Below are 18219 nucleotides of genomic sequence, written 5' to 3'. Positions count from 1 at the left end.
TGGGGCTTGAGTTTTGCTGCCAGGCTCCCCTTGGCCTTTCCCAAAAAGAAAAAAGAAAAAAAAATCCCATACGGACCACACGAGGTGAGAGCTCAGGGAGGAGAATTCCCTTCCCAGCTCAGACCTGCACGTCCCAGGGGCAGAGAAAGCCAGCACTGGAGCTGGCAGGGCGGGCTCCTGGCACATCCTCAGCTACGTTTGCTCACGGGGAAGGCAACCCCAGGTCCCGGGGGGGTTCGTGCCCCCCCATCGGGGTTCGGGGAGACCCTGGGGGAGCTCCCCCGGCGGCTGCCGTCGGGCGGGGAGAGGACGTGCTGCCGGCGGAGGATGTGGGGCGGGGGCGAGGGGGGGTGAGAAGGGGCGGGATGGGGGTGCGCGGCGAGGGGTGGAGAAGTTATAAATCAGCGGGGCCGGGGCTGGCCGGGGATTGATGTCCGCGGGAGGTGAAGCTGGCAGCAGGGCGGACACTCCCTTTCCGCGGGCAGGGGCGGGCGTGGAGGGCTGTGGGGCCGCTGGATGCTGATCCCTCGCCTCGCCGTTATCTCCGCCACCGCGGGAGGAGCCCGGCACCGAGGAGAGCCCGTCGGAGCCCAGCCGGCTCCTCCGCCGCCGCCTCGCCGCCGCGGGCAAGGGAAGAGCCCTGCGTGGCCGCGGGCAGGACCATGCCCCGCCAGCCGCTCTCAGGGACCGTGCTGCTGGCAGCCGCCCTCCTGCTCGCAGGTAAGGCTCCGACGACCCCCGTTGTCCCCCCCTCATCCCTCTCCGGACAGCCACCGGCTCGCCGCGACGCGTCCTCCGCGGGGGTCCGAGGGCACCTGCCCCTGTCCCTGTCCCCCCACCCCGGGGAAGGGTCTCGGGAGGAGATGCTGGCTGTTTGGAGAGACCCCCCCAAAATCCTAAGGCAACCAGAGGAGCAGCCTCCCCTCCGAGCCATGTCCGAGCCGGTGCATCGCGGCAAGCAAACAAGACTCGGCTGCGGGGCAGGCTCCTTTCCAGCCCGCTTTGTTTCCGAGGGTCAGCCTCTCCCAGCCCTGCCCGTTAGGAGGAAAAGGTGCCCGTTTCCTCGGCCAAAAACCCCACGCACAGCTGCCTCCCAGCCCCGGGGGCATCTCCCGGAGCCGTACCGGGGGCGGGATGGAGCCGCTCGCCGCGCCTGCATCCCGCAAGGCTGCGTGTGCCGGGATGGGTCGGCGCAAAGCTTTGCTTTTCCTCCCCGAGCTGTTTTTTTTTTTTTTTTTTTTTTTTTTTTTTTTTTTTTTTTTTTTTATTTATTTATTTATTTATTTTCTTCTCCCCGAGTTGTTTTTATTTTCCTTTTTTTCCTCTTTTTTTTTTTTTTTTCTTTTTTCTTTTCCTGAGAGAGGAGCCGACCCCGCAGGGTCGGAGCTCCGCGATGGGAACCGTGTCCCCCTGCCTTGCCTCGCCGGTCACCTGGGAGCAAGGTGGAGTTAGGGTGGTCCCTCGGCACTTCGGGGCAGCCCTCCGGGACCAGATCCCTGTCCCCACAACCTTTCCCGGCATGGGGTCTCCAGGTGCTCCCGGCTCTTCCGCGCGGGCTGCGCGCAGCATCTCCGCGCTCGGCGATGCGCGCAAATCCCGGGAGGGGGCGAGAAGGCAAAGACCCAAGCGGGTGGCCGTGGGCTGGGGCTGCTGAGCCCCGCTGAGCCCGTGGGAGCCACCCGGGGCCGTGCGGGGCCAGGCGCGCCCCCCCGGGACGGAGCGCTCCCCGGGCGCTGCCGGTGCTGCCCGGGGGGGGGAAGCTGGCGGGGCCGCGCCGCCGGGACGTTTTCCGGCTCGGGAAGTGCTGATTCATCAACTTTGGTATAGATATATAGGTATTCTTCTTCTCCTTCTTCGTCTTCTTTATTATTTTTTTTTTCCTCAGGAAAGTGCCGACTTCCCCACATTATTTTTCTCTGCCAAGGAGGCTCCTCTGCCCTCCTTGGAGTAACACTGAAATAGACACAGGCATGGGACACCCACCCTGGCTACAGGAAATGTGGGTTCAAATCCTTGCCAGGCTTCCTTCACAGCTTGAGCTTGAACTTCGGTGTCCCTCTCCCACAAGGGCTCCCGCGGTGCCGAGCCACGCTGGGGCACCGGCTTCCTCTTTCCTGTCGGAAAGGTTTCCCATTGTGCAAGCTGTGGCAAACCCACTGCCCTGGGAGAAGGTGGACTCTGTGATCTGTGCTGTACGAGACCCTAGTTCACCTTCCTGTTCCAGGGACTGTCGGGCATGTACACCCTACACCAACTCCAATGGGAAAAACCCAATGGGAAAACCTTGGTGTTCTGGATTCTGGGCTGTGGGGACGCACGTCCTGGGGTCAGCTCAGGGCCAGTAGGCACTGGAGAGGAGCTTCTCTGCTGTTCGGCTGAGTGCCTTTGCAACTGGTTTGCTGGAAACTTATATTTTTCCTCCCTTAAAACTATGAGAAATTGAGCTCCAAGTCAGAATTCAGACTTTTCCAACCTCTTTGATTTTTTTCTTCCTTTCTTTCTTTCCTTTTTTTTTTTTTTTTTTGAAAACAGTCCTTGCACAGGTTTAGTTGGACATCCCATATTGGTTGATCATGTTTCTTCTAAGCCAGTAGTAAAACTCTCTACACTTGCATTTACATGGAGCATTTCAAAGCCATCAGTGAAGTGGTGGGATGTTCTGTGCTATGCGACTTTCTATGTGCTCCTTCACATCTCATGTTCCTTCACTGCTTACCCGAAACTCTTACTGAGGCTGTTCAGCACTTCCCTTTTTAAGTGTTCTTGATGGACTACTCTTGAACTTCAGTCTGCGGGTGTCTGCTGGGCTTCCATTTACTGATAGGTACCAGAGAAGATTGACAAATGAGTCAGTGGTTCAGGAGTTACCACAGAGAGTTTCATAAGGAAGAGACAGAAAGAGATCTTCTAGCTTGTTTATGGCTATTTAGTAATTCAAATTTCCCCAAAGCAACATGCAAATTACAAGCCGTAAGAGTTCCCATTTGAGAAATGACATATGCTTTAACGTGGGAGTCTTGGGCACTTCAGCCCCCTGATATTTCTATGCACATTTGCATTTTAACTATCAGAGAAAGAACAATATTTTTTGTCTCTGTTTTTCACAGATCTTTCATATATTTCCTGTATAGTTTGTATATATGTATTCCACAAATTATATTGCACACTTTTATGCTAAAGACTGGATATGTAATGGTCAACATAAAAACTTTGGTGCCTTATTTAGGTTTGATCTCCCAATTGCAGACTTTATATCACAACAGGTTTTATCACTAGTGCATAGGAATCTGAAGGACTGGATTTAAACCTCAAAAAGATCAGATTCTGCAGGCTGGATCAAGGATTATGTGTCCTCTTTCTCCAGAAACATGAGACAGATAAATCAGCTTTATTTCCAGCTGCCAACACACCTGCAATACCTCACAATTAGCGGCTAGAAGATAAACAGAATCTATTACAATCTTATCTGTGGACAGTGCTATACAAGCCTGAGTTATTTCAGTTGGAACTAGATCATCAAAATCTCCAGCAAATGATGGACTTTTCAATTTCATGGTCAGCTGGAAAAAATGAAGGAAGAAATTCCAGGTCAAATCTAAACAGCGTTGAGGTTAATTTCTTACAATAACTAACCTGACTTCCCTGGAAGTGCTGTTCAAATTGAAGTTCATATGTTAAGGTTTCTATCTGATCTGACTACTCAGCTGAAACAGCTGTGCAGCCTTGCAGCTACAGTGATCTAACCTAGGACTAAGGCTAGAAATCTCAACAGAGTGCTGAAAAAATGGTTATCACACTTCTGGATCTTCATGGAAATTGGGCTGCCTTAAAAATTTCATACTACGTTTGTGTTAGGCAGAGTTAGACACTGTTGTATAACACAGATTTAAAAAAAATGCATGTACTGGCATGCTTTTTGGCATTACTAAAGAAAGTCACTTGCATCACTTATGAATGCTTTACCAAACAGGTGCTTTGCTCACATACTCTACGGAAATTTAGATTTCTTCCTCTTATAGGTGGTGTAATCTGAAGCAATTCCTTTGGGCTAAGCTAGCATGTTCCAGCTTTATGGCTCATGCCTGAGGAAATCAGGACTTGGCATGTGCCTTCAACTGTGATCTTCACATCTAGAAGCACCCAATACATCTAAAACCTAAAAAAAAAAAAAAAAATAATAATTACTGGGGAGATCTGGAGATTTGATTGTGCTTTGGACGATTGATGGTGCTTTTTTGATTTTTGGGGGGTTTTATTTGTGTTTTGTTTTTTTACATGTGAACAATAGCAAACAAGTTGAGCCTATTTTTGTCAGATGCTTCAAAGACTCAAACCAGTAGCCCTTCACACTGTGTGGGTGTATAGGAGAAGAGGAAATTGTCCAGATTTTCAGGGCAGTTGCTGAGTCCTTACACTTTAATGTGGTTTGGAAACTTCAAGCAGAAATGTTTATCAAGTTGCTAGTTTTTGTGTCCAACTGAGATTGGGAAAGGAAGAGGCTCAGCAGATGAAGGTTAAGGTTCGGTGTCTCAAAAATATGTATCCAGTGGGGCTGCGGTGGGGCTTTATCAGCAAAACTCCTCCTTTGAATCCCCTAAAATTAGGGACTGAGGCTTCCTGTTGCAGCCCCAGAAGGCATGGAAAGCCAGACTGCTGCAAGAGTAGCTTTGCTGCAAAGCCCGGGATGCTCAGCCACCATGGCCACCTCTGCTCTTGGAGGGAAGCCTCTCCCCTTGGTGGGACACCTTCAAGCAGCAAACTGCTCCCTTCAGGCGTGCTTCAACTTCTTGTCCCGCTTTTCCCCCCAGCAGTCTGTTTTTTTTCTCAATCGATATTTGTAAGAGCGTGTAGAAATGTTTCAGTGCATATTTGAGCATGAATTCCACCTGTGGACAGCACCAGCCTCTTTTCCCTTGGTCCTTGTGATACATACTTACTACACATAGTCTTTCAACTGGGAAAAAACCTTCCTCAAGTACTCCTGGCTAGGAATAGTCTGACATCTTATTCTACCATGTGGGAACTGCTTATCCTAGAATTGGTTCAGGGATGGGCAGGAAGGTGTCCACAGTTGTATCAAGATGCAGTTCAGTTTCATTCCCCTGAGGCTAGAGGTCAGCACTGCAAAAATCCCTGTGGTTATATCATGCCTGTTGTGACTGACAGAATGAATTCATGCTGCAGCTAAGCAAAGTTGTAAAAGATTGAGAAATACAAGAGTGTGGGAGAAAAGATTAGAAACTATATGTCAGAGGCACTATTGCCTGAAATGTAAGCCCTGAACCATCAGGATGTACGGAGAACTTGGACTGGGACTGTAGATGACTACTTCTTCTGTTGCCATGTTTGGTGATGTTTGGTGGTTGTTGGCCTTTTTTTTTTTTTTTTTTTTTTGATGGCATGTTGGGTAGAGATGTACCAGTTTTTGATGTGCCACTAACGAAGACAAGGAAGAGGATCTTGCTCATGACACATCTGTATTGCTCAAGATGGTGATTGATTCTTGCACAATGGTTAACCGATATATTCATCATCTTTCCCAGAATTCGGTTTGGTTTCCTTTAATGGAGAAGAAAGTGGTTCATGTTCAGATGACATGGTTTTACTGTCACTGCTGTTTTTCCATCAAACCAAATCCATCGAATAGCAAAATTGTTTGGTCCGTACCCATGGTGTTAAGTCACCCAAAGACACTCCAGCACGATAAGATAGACTCATTTTTATGTTTATGTGACTCCAATATTTCTCTAGATGATAGAGGTACTCTTCTAGCATCCACTGATCTGTGACCTTAAGGACCTTGTTAAAATCCCTTTTAAGTTTTATTCTCACCCTTGGAGCTATTGCCTTGAAACAAGGTGTTCTTTACCACTCTAGCAGCTGGAGGACAAGGAAGTGCTTAGGAAGAAACTGTGTCCAGGATTTCAATGGGTTGAAGATGCTGTGGCAAAGCAGAGCCGGGGACCCGTGAGCAGATGTCCGCTCCTCGGAAGTTCCCTTGGGAAGCCCGTGCCCTGGGAACAGGACCCCCCGCTCAGTGCGTGGGGAGAGGCGAGGGATGAGCACGAGGGCGCTTCGTGAGAGGAATTCCACAATTTCACATAGCTCGCTTAAGCGTCCTTCCTGTGGGATTCTTCTCTGCCACGGGATGGAGGAATTTGTTCCCTTTGTTCCCATTGTCGTTCCTTCATGGAAAAACCTCTCATCAGGGTCACTGCGGATTAATGTTAACAGAGGCGTGAGAGCTGCCATCCAAGAACAGACAAGGGCTCTCTGTAGCTCCGCGTTGTGTCTCTGGTGGTGTCCAACATCTGGTCTTCAGGGGAGATTCAAGAAACCTTGCAAGAAAAGTAGTTACCTCATAACATTCTCCAGAGACAAATTTTTTTGGAAGTGTGATCTCTAAAACCCACTATGACTTACTAAGAGACCATAGGTCTCAGGGTCAAGGTAATAAGTTAGAGTCTAACAAAATTTAGGTGTTACCTATGTTTATGGCAAATGGATATACCATGGTGGAATTATATTGCATTATGCTATATAACGATAATTTTCTTCTTTTCTCATGATGGTAGCATTTGGGGTGGAAACCTACTTTTCTTTGTTCTATGCAGCACTGTAATTCACTTTTGTCCTAATCTATAAGTACTAATGGTTATAATTTCTCAATGTAAATTGAGCCATATACATGCTTACCAGAAACTTTCTGCATGTGTACCTACCATAAACTTTGTATTTTACATCCCATTTAAATGTAATATAGGTTTAGCCTCTTAACCCATTCATCAGGATGCAATTTTTGCATGCCAGAAAAACCAAACATGGTCCAATTTGCTTCATTAGTGCTGTCCTCACCTTGCCTGGTTTAAAGTCCAAAAGCCCACCAAGGCCAAATGGAGCAGTGACCTGTTTCACAAAAGCTCTCAGGCTGGTCCTCAGGGCAGCCCGTGGCAAGAGGGATGACTTCTGTAATGAAGAAAGATAGAGGATGGCCTCTGCATTAGTTGTTTTCTCTTATTTTGAGCTCTGTAACTCTGCTCTATAGGTTAAAGTAGGGTGGATGGAAAGTCAGTTTCAACTCTGTCTCTTTATTTTTTCTTGGAGCGTTATAGGACAGTTCAGCTGTAATGATGGAGCATCGGAAATAATAATTGGCAGCCTTGAGCGAAGTGGAAATCCTGCAGTTTGCTCTAAGTTTTATTTAATTTAGTTCTGAATTTATTCCTGTGCGCACAGCTTAATGAACAGTACAGTCCCAAATGGATTTGGTAGGCCTGTGCTGCTGGCTGAGCCAGCAGATTACTGGCAGCCAGGCAGTTTGTCTGCTCAGACTTCTATATGAATCAATCTTCCCGTTCAATCTTATTTTATTGCTGAATTTGTCTTGCCAGGGAATCTGTAACAAATCTGAAGTATCAAGTTGGTAAAGAAGTTGAATCTGGTCAAAAAATTTACCCCCTTAATTCCTAAATATAGGAATTTAAAATGATTTCTGTGTGTATTTTTAATATGCTCACTTTGCCTTTATACCGGATCAGTACTTTCCTACCGCACTAGTTAATGGAGTAAATTTTCCTCAAAATGAAAGCATTGAACTGATGGTTATATGCTGGGACCTCTCAAGGTGGAATTGGAGCAGAGGGGCAGCAAGCACGGACATGTGTCCGCACGTGACAGGCAGACCTGGTGGCCCACCACACCTATTTGTGTATAGGGCCATGCAGGATCCTGTGCGCAGCACAGGCTTAGTTGTGCGTGGAGTTGTGAAAACATCCTCCCGGGTGAATTCCAGTGGCCAACCACACAGCATCATTTCTGGTGGAGTGGCAACTGCCTCTCTTCCACAATGACCTGAGCTGGTTTTCCAGTAATGGTCCCATTGGGGGTTATACTGGAGGCATTAGGTTATTCATTCAGATTCCCACTTCCAATTTCATATGCTCAGTGGGGGAAAATGTTTGTGACATGTTTAACTTCTTTGTTAATGACTTTCTCCTTACATAGCCAATGAAACAAACACCTTTGCCACGCTTACTTAGGCAAGATACTGGCAAAATATTTAGCAAATGAGTGGCAAATATTGGGGGAATATGCTTGTTTATATTTACAGCTATTGGCCACACTGGCATGGTAGGGTTTGCTGCGCTGATGAAGTGCTATCAGAATTGTACGCACTCTATTTTTAGGTACCCAGTGTTTTGCTTTGCCTCTATAACATCTAATCCTGTATCAGCGTGTTTACACATTTGTGCACAGTAAGTGTATACATGCAGTAAATAAACTCTTATCACTTGCTCTGAGATCCAGAACTGAGCGGGGAAGGACACTGTCTGAAAAACTAGACACACACAACTTTCTGTACCTGTGAAGACATTTCTTGGTCAGTAACGTGTCCATTTGCCCTGCTGTCTCTTTTAATTCCAGGGTATGGAGTCAGGGTCAGGGCATTTTAGCCTGCACAAGTCTACAGTGATAAACCTTCTGCTTTTCAGACTCTGTTACAATGCAGTATCATGAAGTATCCCAGTTCTTTCATCCATTAACCTATACGTTTTCTTGTCTGGATGTTACATCTAAGTGGTACTTTAAATTCCTAAATTATAGTTGAGATTCGTCACTCTGAAGTATTCAATTCAGAAAACACTGTGTGTGTTGTGCAGAACATCATGCTGGATAATCTGAATGTCCCTTCTGGTCCTGAAAGGGATGAATCAACAGATTGATGATTTTTATGAATCAGTGCATATTTCATTAGTAAACAGCTTTTAACAACTTTCTTGATCTTGAAAGCACTGAGAACACATTTCAGTCACAGCGGAGGCATGTGCCAGTGATGGATCTGTTGAGAAGTGAGACAGCTTGAGCTATTTCTTCTGCCCGCAGTGTGTTTCTGTTTGCCAGCACACGCTGATCCTCTCTTTGCAACAGAGCAAACAGGAAACAGGGACAAAGCCACTGTATGGCCCATGGACCCATGTCTCTTAACCCTTCCCAGTCCCCATGGCCTGAAAAGTTCTGTTTGAGGCTTGTGTCACAAGCATACCTCCATGCTCCCTTGCAGATAAGCTGTCCTGGTTTCTCTTCTGCCAACTGTAGGTGTGGCGTTTGGATTTGCTTCAGAGACGTGGTGTGAAATTAGGTGTATGAAGGGCTGTGAGGCTTCTTTCAGAATGGGGCCTCGATGGCACCTGAAAGACCTGGGGATGCTGCTCTGAACTTCAGGGTGGCTCATGGTTTGGCACCGCGGGTCTTTCTTGGAGGCTGCTTCTCAGTATATGCAGTGGATACTGTGCTTCTACCTCTGTGTGCAGGAGCCAGACCCAGGCAATGCAGACAAGGTGGGGGCTATTGCTGCCGTGGGGAGGGACAAGTAGCTTCTTCCCAGCTACCAACAGTCACAGAATTAGAAAGCTTCATTATCCAGGGCAATGTCTTCTCCCTCTCATCCTGTGGAAGGACCAGGCTGGACTTCCACATTTTGGGGCAAAAAAGTATTTTTTTTTTCCAGTCACCACTGAAACTTTGATAGAATTCTGCCTGGAAACTTTCTTGCAATTATTTCTTTCTAAATGCAACTATTGAAGCTGATGGGAATTTCAATGTTGATTAAACTAGGAGGAAGTGTTGGTCAATACTTTTCCTTATGGTCATATGTAAATTACAACTTTAAATAGCTCCTCAGAGTTCACCACAAGTTCCTTTTTCTCCCTTTCTTCTTTCTTTTTTTTTTTTTCTTTTAATAGAGTGATATGGCATAATGCTGAAAAAAAAAAAAAAGTGAATGGACTAAAGTATCTTTAGAAGAGATGGTAATACAATATCTCATGAAGAACCCTGAAATAAAGAAAACTACCACTATCTCTAATTTTACAAAATGGAGTAAACCTATTCTCTGCATATGAGGGTAGCTGGTGGCCGTATTCTGCTTAAGGTGCTTCAGACCAGTCAGCTCATTTTCACTGGGGCACAATGAAGGTCAACCCTCTGGGTGACTACCATGCTCCTAACCGTTTTGGCCAGACCCTGCGGTTGCTTATTAGTTGCACACGTGTGGGTGTCACTATTCCCTTCAATGAGATGACTCACAAGGAAGTGCTCAGAAGCAAGAGTAAAGTCCTGGGCTTCATTTGAACTGAATGACCCACATTTTAAGGAGCACAGAGAGGTGAAGACCCTATTAAGAAATCATGTGCATTCCCTTTCTACTTCGAGACTGTCCTATACAAAAGACATTTTTGCTGAATGTGCTTGAAAGGAGGAAATTATATTTGTTGGTAAAAATTACAAAGGATCAGTTATGTTTAACAAGCTTCAACACACGTGCAACCCCAACAATGACCGAAACAATTACTTCTTGATGGATAACTTTATTGCCCACAGATGGCACTTTAAACCCAGAAGGTCAGACTCCTTGTATACACTGAAGTTGCAAAGATAAACTGAACATTCTCCTTAACCTCTCGTGGTGCAGGTGAAAAAAGATTAGTCAACATGTTCAGGATATCTGGAGTGGCTGGAAAATCACTTAGCCTCAAATTATGAAAAAGAAGTTAAGGACCACCAAATGTGTTAACCTCAAGGAAGTTTCTAATAACTTCTAATATAGTATCTTTCTTTAAGACATAGAGCTAGATTTTGGGTTTACGTTTCTTAGCCAAGGATGGCAGAAATTTAAGGTTTTGAAAGGAAATTCAAAAGTAGAAGCTAGAAAAATCAGAACAGAGGTAATAATTCAGAACATGGGCCTGATTTTGAGTTCAGTAGATATATCCTTTTAAGAGAAACCAAGGTTTAGTGGAAGGTACATCAAATATGCATGGTTACTTTATCTGCAGAAATGAACTCACACATCATACTGGGAAAACATATGCTGGTTCATTTATTTTATCTTTTTTATTTATTTATTTATTTTAATTACTTGTAATCAGCGGTTTTGGTTAACAAATAATTCAAATTTGTTTACTTAATTCAGCAAAAGCACCGCCTTTTATTGCAAGGCAGAAAATAATTAAAGAAAGTTTGTTCTTTTGTTCCTTTGCAAATTGAAGGTTATTCCTACTGCTTTCTTAAAAAAAAAATTTATTTGTCCTTCAGTCATTTTAAATAGAATAACTTCTGCAGTCTAAATTGATTTTGCTCATTAATTAAGCAACCCTATTGTCTGACTTTCACATGTGTCTAATAAGCCTTCCAAAACAAATAGAATACGCAAAAAAAAATCATGCTTTTCCCTATGGGAGGAGATTCCTCGGTTATCAGGATTAATTAGTTCTCTTGCTGTCACACGAAAAGAAGTTGCACCCCCCAATGTAGGTCAGTGTGAGGGTAGGTTGCTGATGGTCGCCTAGTGACAGGCATAATGATAAGTGAACATGTCCTGTTGAGCCATGACCCTTCGGAAACGACAGTATCAAGTAAAATGCCTGGAGAAGGTTCAGAGAAGGTATAACCCACTTCTAAATATTGACAGTAGGAATTTCCTTGCTATTTTCCTTTCTTTTTCTTTTCCGGTAAACATGTCAAACTCCATCGCATTTGTACTCTGCATCAGTTTTGTAGCATTTAAAAATGTAAGGGAGCTAATGACCCATGAATAGATAGGATGTCAAATAAAGCTATTTTACTTCAGACTTAGCATCTTTGCTGGTAAAAATACTGTCTAGCATACTTGCAAAAGCACCAATATTGGCCAGAAATAAGATCTTTTACTTCAGATTTTTGTCATTGGAAAGCTAAATTAATGAACGTATAACAAATCTGATATGTCATGCCAAAAACACTGATGCGAGGTCTTGAATATTAATATGATTAAATACCGGAGTTGTGTCTAAAATGTACTCGAAATCCATGGTGAAATTCCGGCTTATATCAATGGGAGCAAAGTTAGACAAACACTAAGCACTCCTTAAAATCCCACCCATAATATTTACAAATACTGTGGTGTCTTTTAGATACACGTAATACGTGTAAAAGGGCAAAAGCTTCAATATTTATCCAGCATATCTGACTTTCTTTTTTGCCTACAGGACGGAGGTGAAAAGGTCTTTTTTTTTCTTTTTCTTTTTTTCTTTTCTTTTAATTCAATTTTAATAATTCTAAGGCAGGTCTTCTGACATGCACACTACCAGGCTCTCTTGTTCTGTATGCTTAATTTAAGCATACAGAATCTTAATCTTGAGATTTTCATGTGAACATCTTATATCAACGTAGAGTTACTAAGAGAGAAGTCTGTAACCTTTATAATGTTTTCTTGCCCTTCACCTTTGGCAGACTTTGGACACAACAGCAGCCCACATTCCCAGGGCTGGTTTTCTGCTCCCAGCATGGGTCAGGCATGGTCACGCTGGTGCCTGGCTGGCTTTCTCCTGGGCAGGGTGCTGCTGGTGGTGCTGAGCAAAACCGAGCACTCAGCTCAGAGTTTCTCAGCTTCCGATGCTAGGATGACAAGAGAAGTATAAAGAAAATGAAGGAATGTGCTCGTTTCATGTTGGGTAGCTTAGTTGGAGGGCACTGGCAAACCCTGTCAACCAAAGAGCCCGAAGCTGTCTGAGCTCTTGTAATGTCTTATCTCAAGTTCCCAGTATTTACCTTTAGGGACGTTATTACAGAACTGAAATTCAATAGGCTCATAGACCGTATGCATCTACAAGAGGCCATCCCATAAAAGCACAGTGCGCTGTTTGGGAGACCCAACACTTCAGAGCTGAGATCCTTAAATGGCAGGTGAGAAAAACATATCCTTGGAATATATCACATAACAAATTGTTCTTCAAAGATTTGCTGTGTCCTTTTTTCTCCCCTGTTAGCAGCGGGAAGAATATATAATTTCTAGTTAAAAGTATGATTGTCTAGACAAATCACAGAGGAAGTCTGTCTATTTGTACAGTATCACCATTCAGTTTCTGGCAATATTTGTGGTGAAGTTCAAAGAATCGCTTTGTTCTGAGAACTTGTTTTGCTCTTCCTTGAAGCCTGTTCAAGTGAGCTATAACTTAGTTTATGTCTATGTTTAAATGTACGCTTTAAATCTTTTGTACAAGCATGGATGTTAGTACATACAGGAGCAGCATGACAGCCACAGACACAGTAGGAAATACTTACTGACAAATGGAGCACAGCTGACGCTTCCAAAAACGTTAAGTAAGAGCAGATGAGGGCCGTGCTTCCTTACCTTTTGTACCAAGTCTTCGTAGTTTTAACATCTCTCTACAAACATGTAGACTTGGCTTCTAGGCCTTTCTTGGACTGAACAAGCTCACATCTCAGGACAAAGCTTTGACATTCAGCAGTAGATGTATCTTCAGATATGTCCTTAAATGCATATACTGCTGGGTGAAAGCTGCTGAATTTGGAGTAACTAATTGACTTGGGAGACTTTATACACTCAAAATTTAGTTGCTCACCTCAGCCAGAGGTGGTGTCTCAAAGTTTCTTCTACAGTCAATGAAAGAGAGAGGGCTTTCCAGAGGTGATTCATAGCAGCCACACAGGATTAGTGATTTCTACTGTGTTTGGTACATACAGTTGTTCATATTCAGCTGTGGTAGGGATCTCTTAGAAGTGCTTAAAATAGCTAAGCTCAAACTATGCTTGACTGCGTTCTAGGGGAAAATCTACAGTACCCTTGTGTACACGATGCTGCTTCTCTCATATGTTGACAATGAAATACTTTCTTTTGGAGTAAAGTGATCTGGGGCACTCCTTGATCTTCTCTCACAATACTCAAATCTTCACAAATTGCATTTGGGGTGCAGTTTTAGACTTAAGCTGGTTTTCAATGTTTCAAAATATTTGCTTGTTATGTTCCTCTCTTCTGGAACACTTTGCTGTTGGTGTGAGGGCAGTGGGATCAAGGACTGTTTCTGTTCTAAGGCATGCCTTTCTGTCTGCTTGACCCAAAACCTTTTCTGGCCGTAGCCCGTAATGGTGCAAAGATAAAACATTATGCCTTTCTAGCACTTGCTGGCTTAATGCACGGAAAGGTCCTGTGGTCCTCCAGTCTTCTGACTGTGATGCTTTTTCGTAGACATCCTAAAAAATGCCTTCACATCATTGTGAGAAACCTGCCCTGATGTTTCAAATGTCCTAAGTCACCCTGCATTATACTGACTCCTGGGTGCCCAGGGTGTCACCCATCACACCAGAATGGTCTGGCCATGACTGGGGCCTTGTTGGCCCCAGTAAGCAATGGGTCTGGTCTGGAGGGTGCCTCGAACTTTTACTTAAAATTTACTGCAGAGCTGTCCAGTTGCCTTTTGATGCCACTTTACCATAGGGAAGCCTGAAGCTAGTGAGGCACTGTAGCTAACAGTGCTTCAGTCAGGAAGGGAAAGTCATGAATCCTCTTTGACTTCTTCCAAAGCAGCTCCAGTTTTGCAGTGAAGTTTTCTGAGTGAGAGTTCTGTATCTCAGAGGTCAATATGTGGCTCTTGCTGTGATTGTGTCTGACTTTTGCCCTTCCAATTCAATCGGCTGCCATGGTGGTGCTTCCTAAGGAAATGCAGCAGCGGTGCTGCAGACACACTTCCCTGGCTAGGCGTGCAGCCACAAGGTTCTGAGCTTCACGGTACACTCAGCAAACAACTTGAGAGCAATGTTGTTGATCAAAACTTGCATAGCTTTTATTTCTTCTTTCTTTCCTGAGTAATTCAGTAATTCTCATTAGAAAGGATGTGAGTCCTGAGTCAGGACAGCAGGATTTTGCCTAGAGGAAATTTCTATGTGTGTGTGTGGGGGGGGGGGGGGGGGGGAGGCACGCCTTTGCTTTGCTTTCTTCTTCCATTATAACATCATAAATGTGTGCGGATTGGGAGCTGGATGATTCGTCATTGTTAACGACTTTCTTCTTTGTTTTTCTAGGATCTAGTTCAGGATCAAAATTAAAAGTTCCTGAGCTGAGCATAAATGGCACACAGCATGTTGTTCAAGCAGGCCAGACTTTAAATCTCACATGCAGGTAACCAGCTGAGCTGGCTTCTGATAATTTGGCTGGGAATTCATACACCTGATACTTTCTTTTTTTTTCTCTCTCTCTCTCTTTTTTTTTTTTTTTTTGTAACTGAAATTAGAAAAAAATGAAACCTTATGTTGTGGGGAAAGGTGGGGAGTGAACTTCAATGGCAATTGTTTAGTAGTTCTTTGTTGTTTCTGTTGTTGTTTTTGGAAAACAAGATAAAAGAGAGCCCCAGAAATAGCCTGATATAATAAAAAAGAAAGCTTGGGAACTGGAGCTATATAATTGCAGCCCAACATAATTGTTTCTGCTTCCTTATCTGTATTTGCAGGGGGGAAATGGTTCATTCATGGTCTTTGCCTGAAACTCTAAGTAAGGACAGCAAAAGGCTGAAAGTAATTAAGTATGCCTGTGGAAGGAATGGGAAGCAGTCCTGCAGCAGCCTGACCTTGAGCAGAACTCAAGCAAGTGACACTGGAAACTATAGCTGCAAATACCCAACAAGTGCAGCGAAAAAGAAGAAGGAATCTACAGTCTACGTATTTATTAATGGTAAGATTGTGTTTTTTAACACTTCTTGGTACTTTCATTTCAGTACAGCAAAATGGATAAAAATGAACATCAGCCGTGGTTAGATACAGGGTTTTGAATGATATTTTCATCCTTGGAAAATGTCCTGATAATTTGCCAATTTATGTATAAAACCTGCTTTCTCAGAGCTTCCAGATGCAAATGCTACTGTTTTCTCTGTTAAAAAAAAAAAAAAAAAAAAGACCAACCAGTCCCCTGGAGTAACTCGAACTCCACATGGAAGTAGACTACAAGTGAATTTGTGAAATAGGTATTATAGAAATCATAACTTAACCCAGTGATGACTGATGAAACCCATTTTTCTGGTGCAATGTCCACTTTAAACTGTCCATGTAAGACTACATTTCTAGACAGCTGACGGACACCAAAGTTGTCTTGCTACATCACTGAATTTTCTCGTGCTGTAGAAAATTAATATTTGCATGCAAGTCACATTCATAAAAGTACTCTGCAGTTCATGTTACACCAATTGTAAAAATCTAGAATAATTGGATTCAAACCAAATACAAAATTGTGTTCAGCAAACAAGTATTGTGCAATATATGGGAAATGCTGGAATTAGGTCAGTTAGGCTATAACAGAAATTACTTTCTGATCCTGTTTCTTCCAGGATATCAATCAGATTCTTCTCAAAACAGCTCAACAGAAGCAATAATAAAGGAAGAAATTATAAACCCTTTAGGTTTTTCATTCAATCTTGTATTATAGCTTTTCTTGATTTTTACAGCAGAAAGTTAATAGGTTACTGTGAGGTATCAGGATTCACAGATTTTTGAAGCCTGTGTTAGAGAGAATGTGCAACTGGAACTTTTCCAAATGATGTGTCTGGTGCTTCTAACGAGTTCTCATCAGAGTGAATTAGCCTTTGTTTTCATTCTGTGACACAAAGAGTGGGACTGGTGCTATGGAAAAACAGAATGAAGTGGACCTTTCACTGCGGTGACAGAAAATAAGATAGCTCTCCCCATAATTTGTGTTGCCTTACTGAGAATTATTGAACAATTTATGCTGTTCATCCAGCTTTGCTTCATCTGGAATATGCCACAGAGTATTTTCCTCACCCAACTATTTACCTGTAATCCTGTGGATATCCAACTACAGGCGCATCCAAGGAAATGTGATGAAAGGAGAAGGTTATTAATTTAGCAATCAACATTTACCACTGCCTAGGAAAAAATACAATGTGCTTGGATGACTTTTTTTTTGAGTTTCCCATCCTGGGACCTTCTTGAAATTATCATCTTGGACCACATCTTTAGCTGAGATCTACCCACAGTCCTCTCTGTTCACCACATGAGAAGAGCAAGGATGATAGTGACCTTGACTGAGAACCTCTTTGCTAAACCTACTTTAGGATATATCATATGAGATTCCTTCATGTTCCCTTGGTCTCCTTTCTAATTGAAGTGTTAATTTTTCTGGATCCTGAATTATTACAAATGGAAGACACAACTGGTCCTCCTAACTATTCGCTGCCTCCTGAGCTGTGTGTGGCTTCTTTGCACCTGAAAGATAGCCGTAATCAGATATATGTGAATCAGCTGATCTGACCAATTCACATGTCAAAAGAGAAACAAGTCATTATAGAACAGTTTTTGGTCAACCCCTACCTTCCCCCAAACCAGTTAAAGATAAGGTAATGTGCCTGACTGCCTTAGTTATGTTGATTTTTTGAGGACAGTTACTAAATGTAAAGTGTTGGTGTTGAAATAGGCTTAGACTGTGTTCTTCATCCTACCTTACTTGCCAAAAAGGGATAATCCCGTATCAAGCTTAGACATCTTCAGAATCTTAATTTTCACAATTTGACAATCATTTTGATTGAAAGCCAATTTCTTAACACTTAATGTTGATTGTGTCCTACTAAGTACACATACAAATTTGGCAATCTAGTCTTACGTTAGATTATTTATGATGACAAGGGAGGCTGTGATGTAGCTGCTCATGTAATGACAGTTCAAATTGTCACTCTGTCCCGAGATGAAGAAAAGTGTATTGGTCCTTAAAACTTTACAACTTCAGGCAGAAACGCTGAGTAGATTGGAAAGAAACAAGATTCAGAATACTGAAACTCATCCTTTCTGATCTGTGTAGCACTAACATCAGAAAGAAAATACATAAGCAATCTCTTAACATAGATCAATGTTTCTGTGAACACAGGAAACTTGATTACCTGGTTTGAGCAGGGTGAAAAGGGGATAAGAAAATGCTCTGTCAAGACTAACTTTCTTGAGTTTAGTTTTATCTTAAAGGGATTTGTTGGGTGCTTAGGAAATAAACATTTGTAAAATTTGAGTCCCTCCTAGTTATGTATTGTTTCCTGTGGCAGGACGTTGTGTCAGTCCATTTCCCATATTAGCTCCATGTGGATCACCAAGGTGCCTGTTTCCCATGTCTTAGTATGCTGCAGATGAGAACAAATAGTTGCTATTTACAAACACAGAATCCAAATCAGGAAAGTTGATATTGTTTGTACAGGAAGTCATCACTTATTGTTTCAAAAATGATATTCGTTTCCGTAATTCGAGTGATACTGAAAATGAACTGGATAAAATTAATTAAATAAATAAAGAAATAATAAACCCAGTAAGTCCTTTGGTTTAGAAATGACAACATGCATTTAGAAGGTGAGCTTCTACAGACAAAAATAAGATGCAAGATGATGAGAAGGGGCC

At 43.2% G+C, this 18219-nt stretch overlaps 1 protein-coding gene across 1 annotated transcript in view; it reads left to right on the top strand.

Annotated features, from left to right (window-relative positions):
• The first annotated feature begins 409 nt into the window (after positions 1–409).
• Positions 410–18219, top strand: part of FLT1 (fms related receptor tyrosine kinase 1) — a 106271-nt gene continuing 88461 nt past the window's right edge. Inside the window, 3 exon segments of the mRNA XM_068672339.1 lie at positions 410–720; positions 14860–14956; positions 15285–15505. Coding sequence (XP_068528440.1) covers positions 663–720; positions 14860–14956; positions 15285–15505 — 376 coding nt within the window. The 5' untranslated portion in view covers positions 410–662.

Source organism: Anas acuta, chromosome 1 (genome assembly GCF_963932015.1).
Source record: "Anas acuta chromosome 1, bAnaAcu1.1, whole genome shotgun sequence".
NCBI lineage: Eukaryota > Metazoa > Chordata > Aves > Anseriformes > Anatidae > Anas > Anas acuta.
The sequence above is the reverse complement of the archived record's forward strand: the minus strand, read 5'-3'. Positions and strand labels throughout refer to the sequence as shown.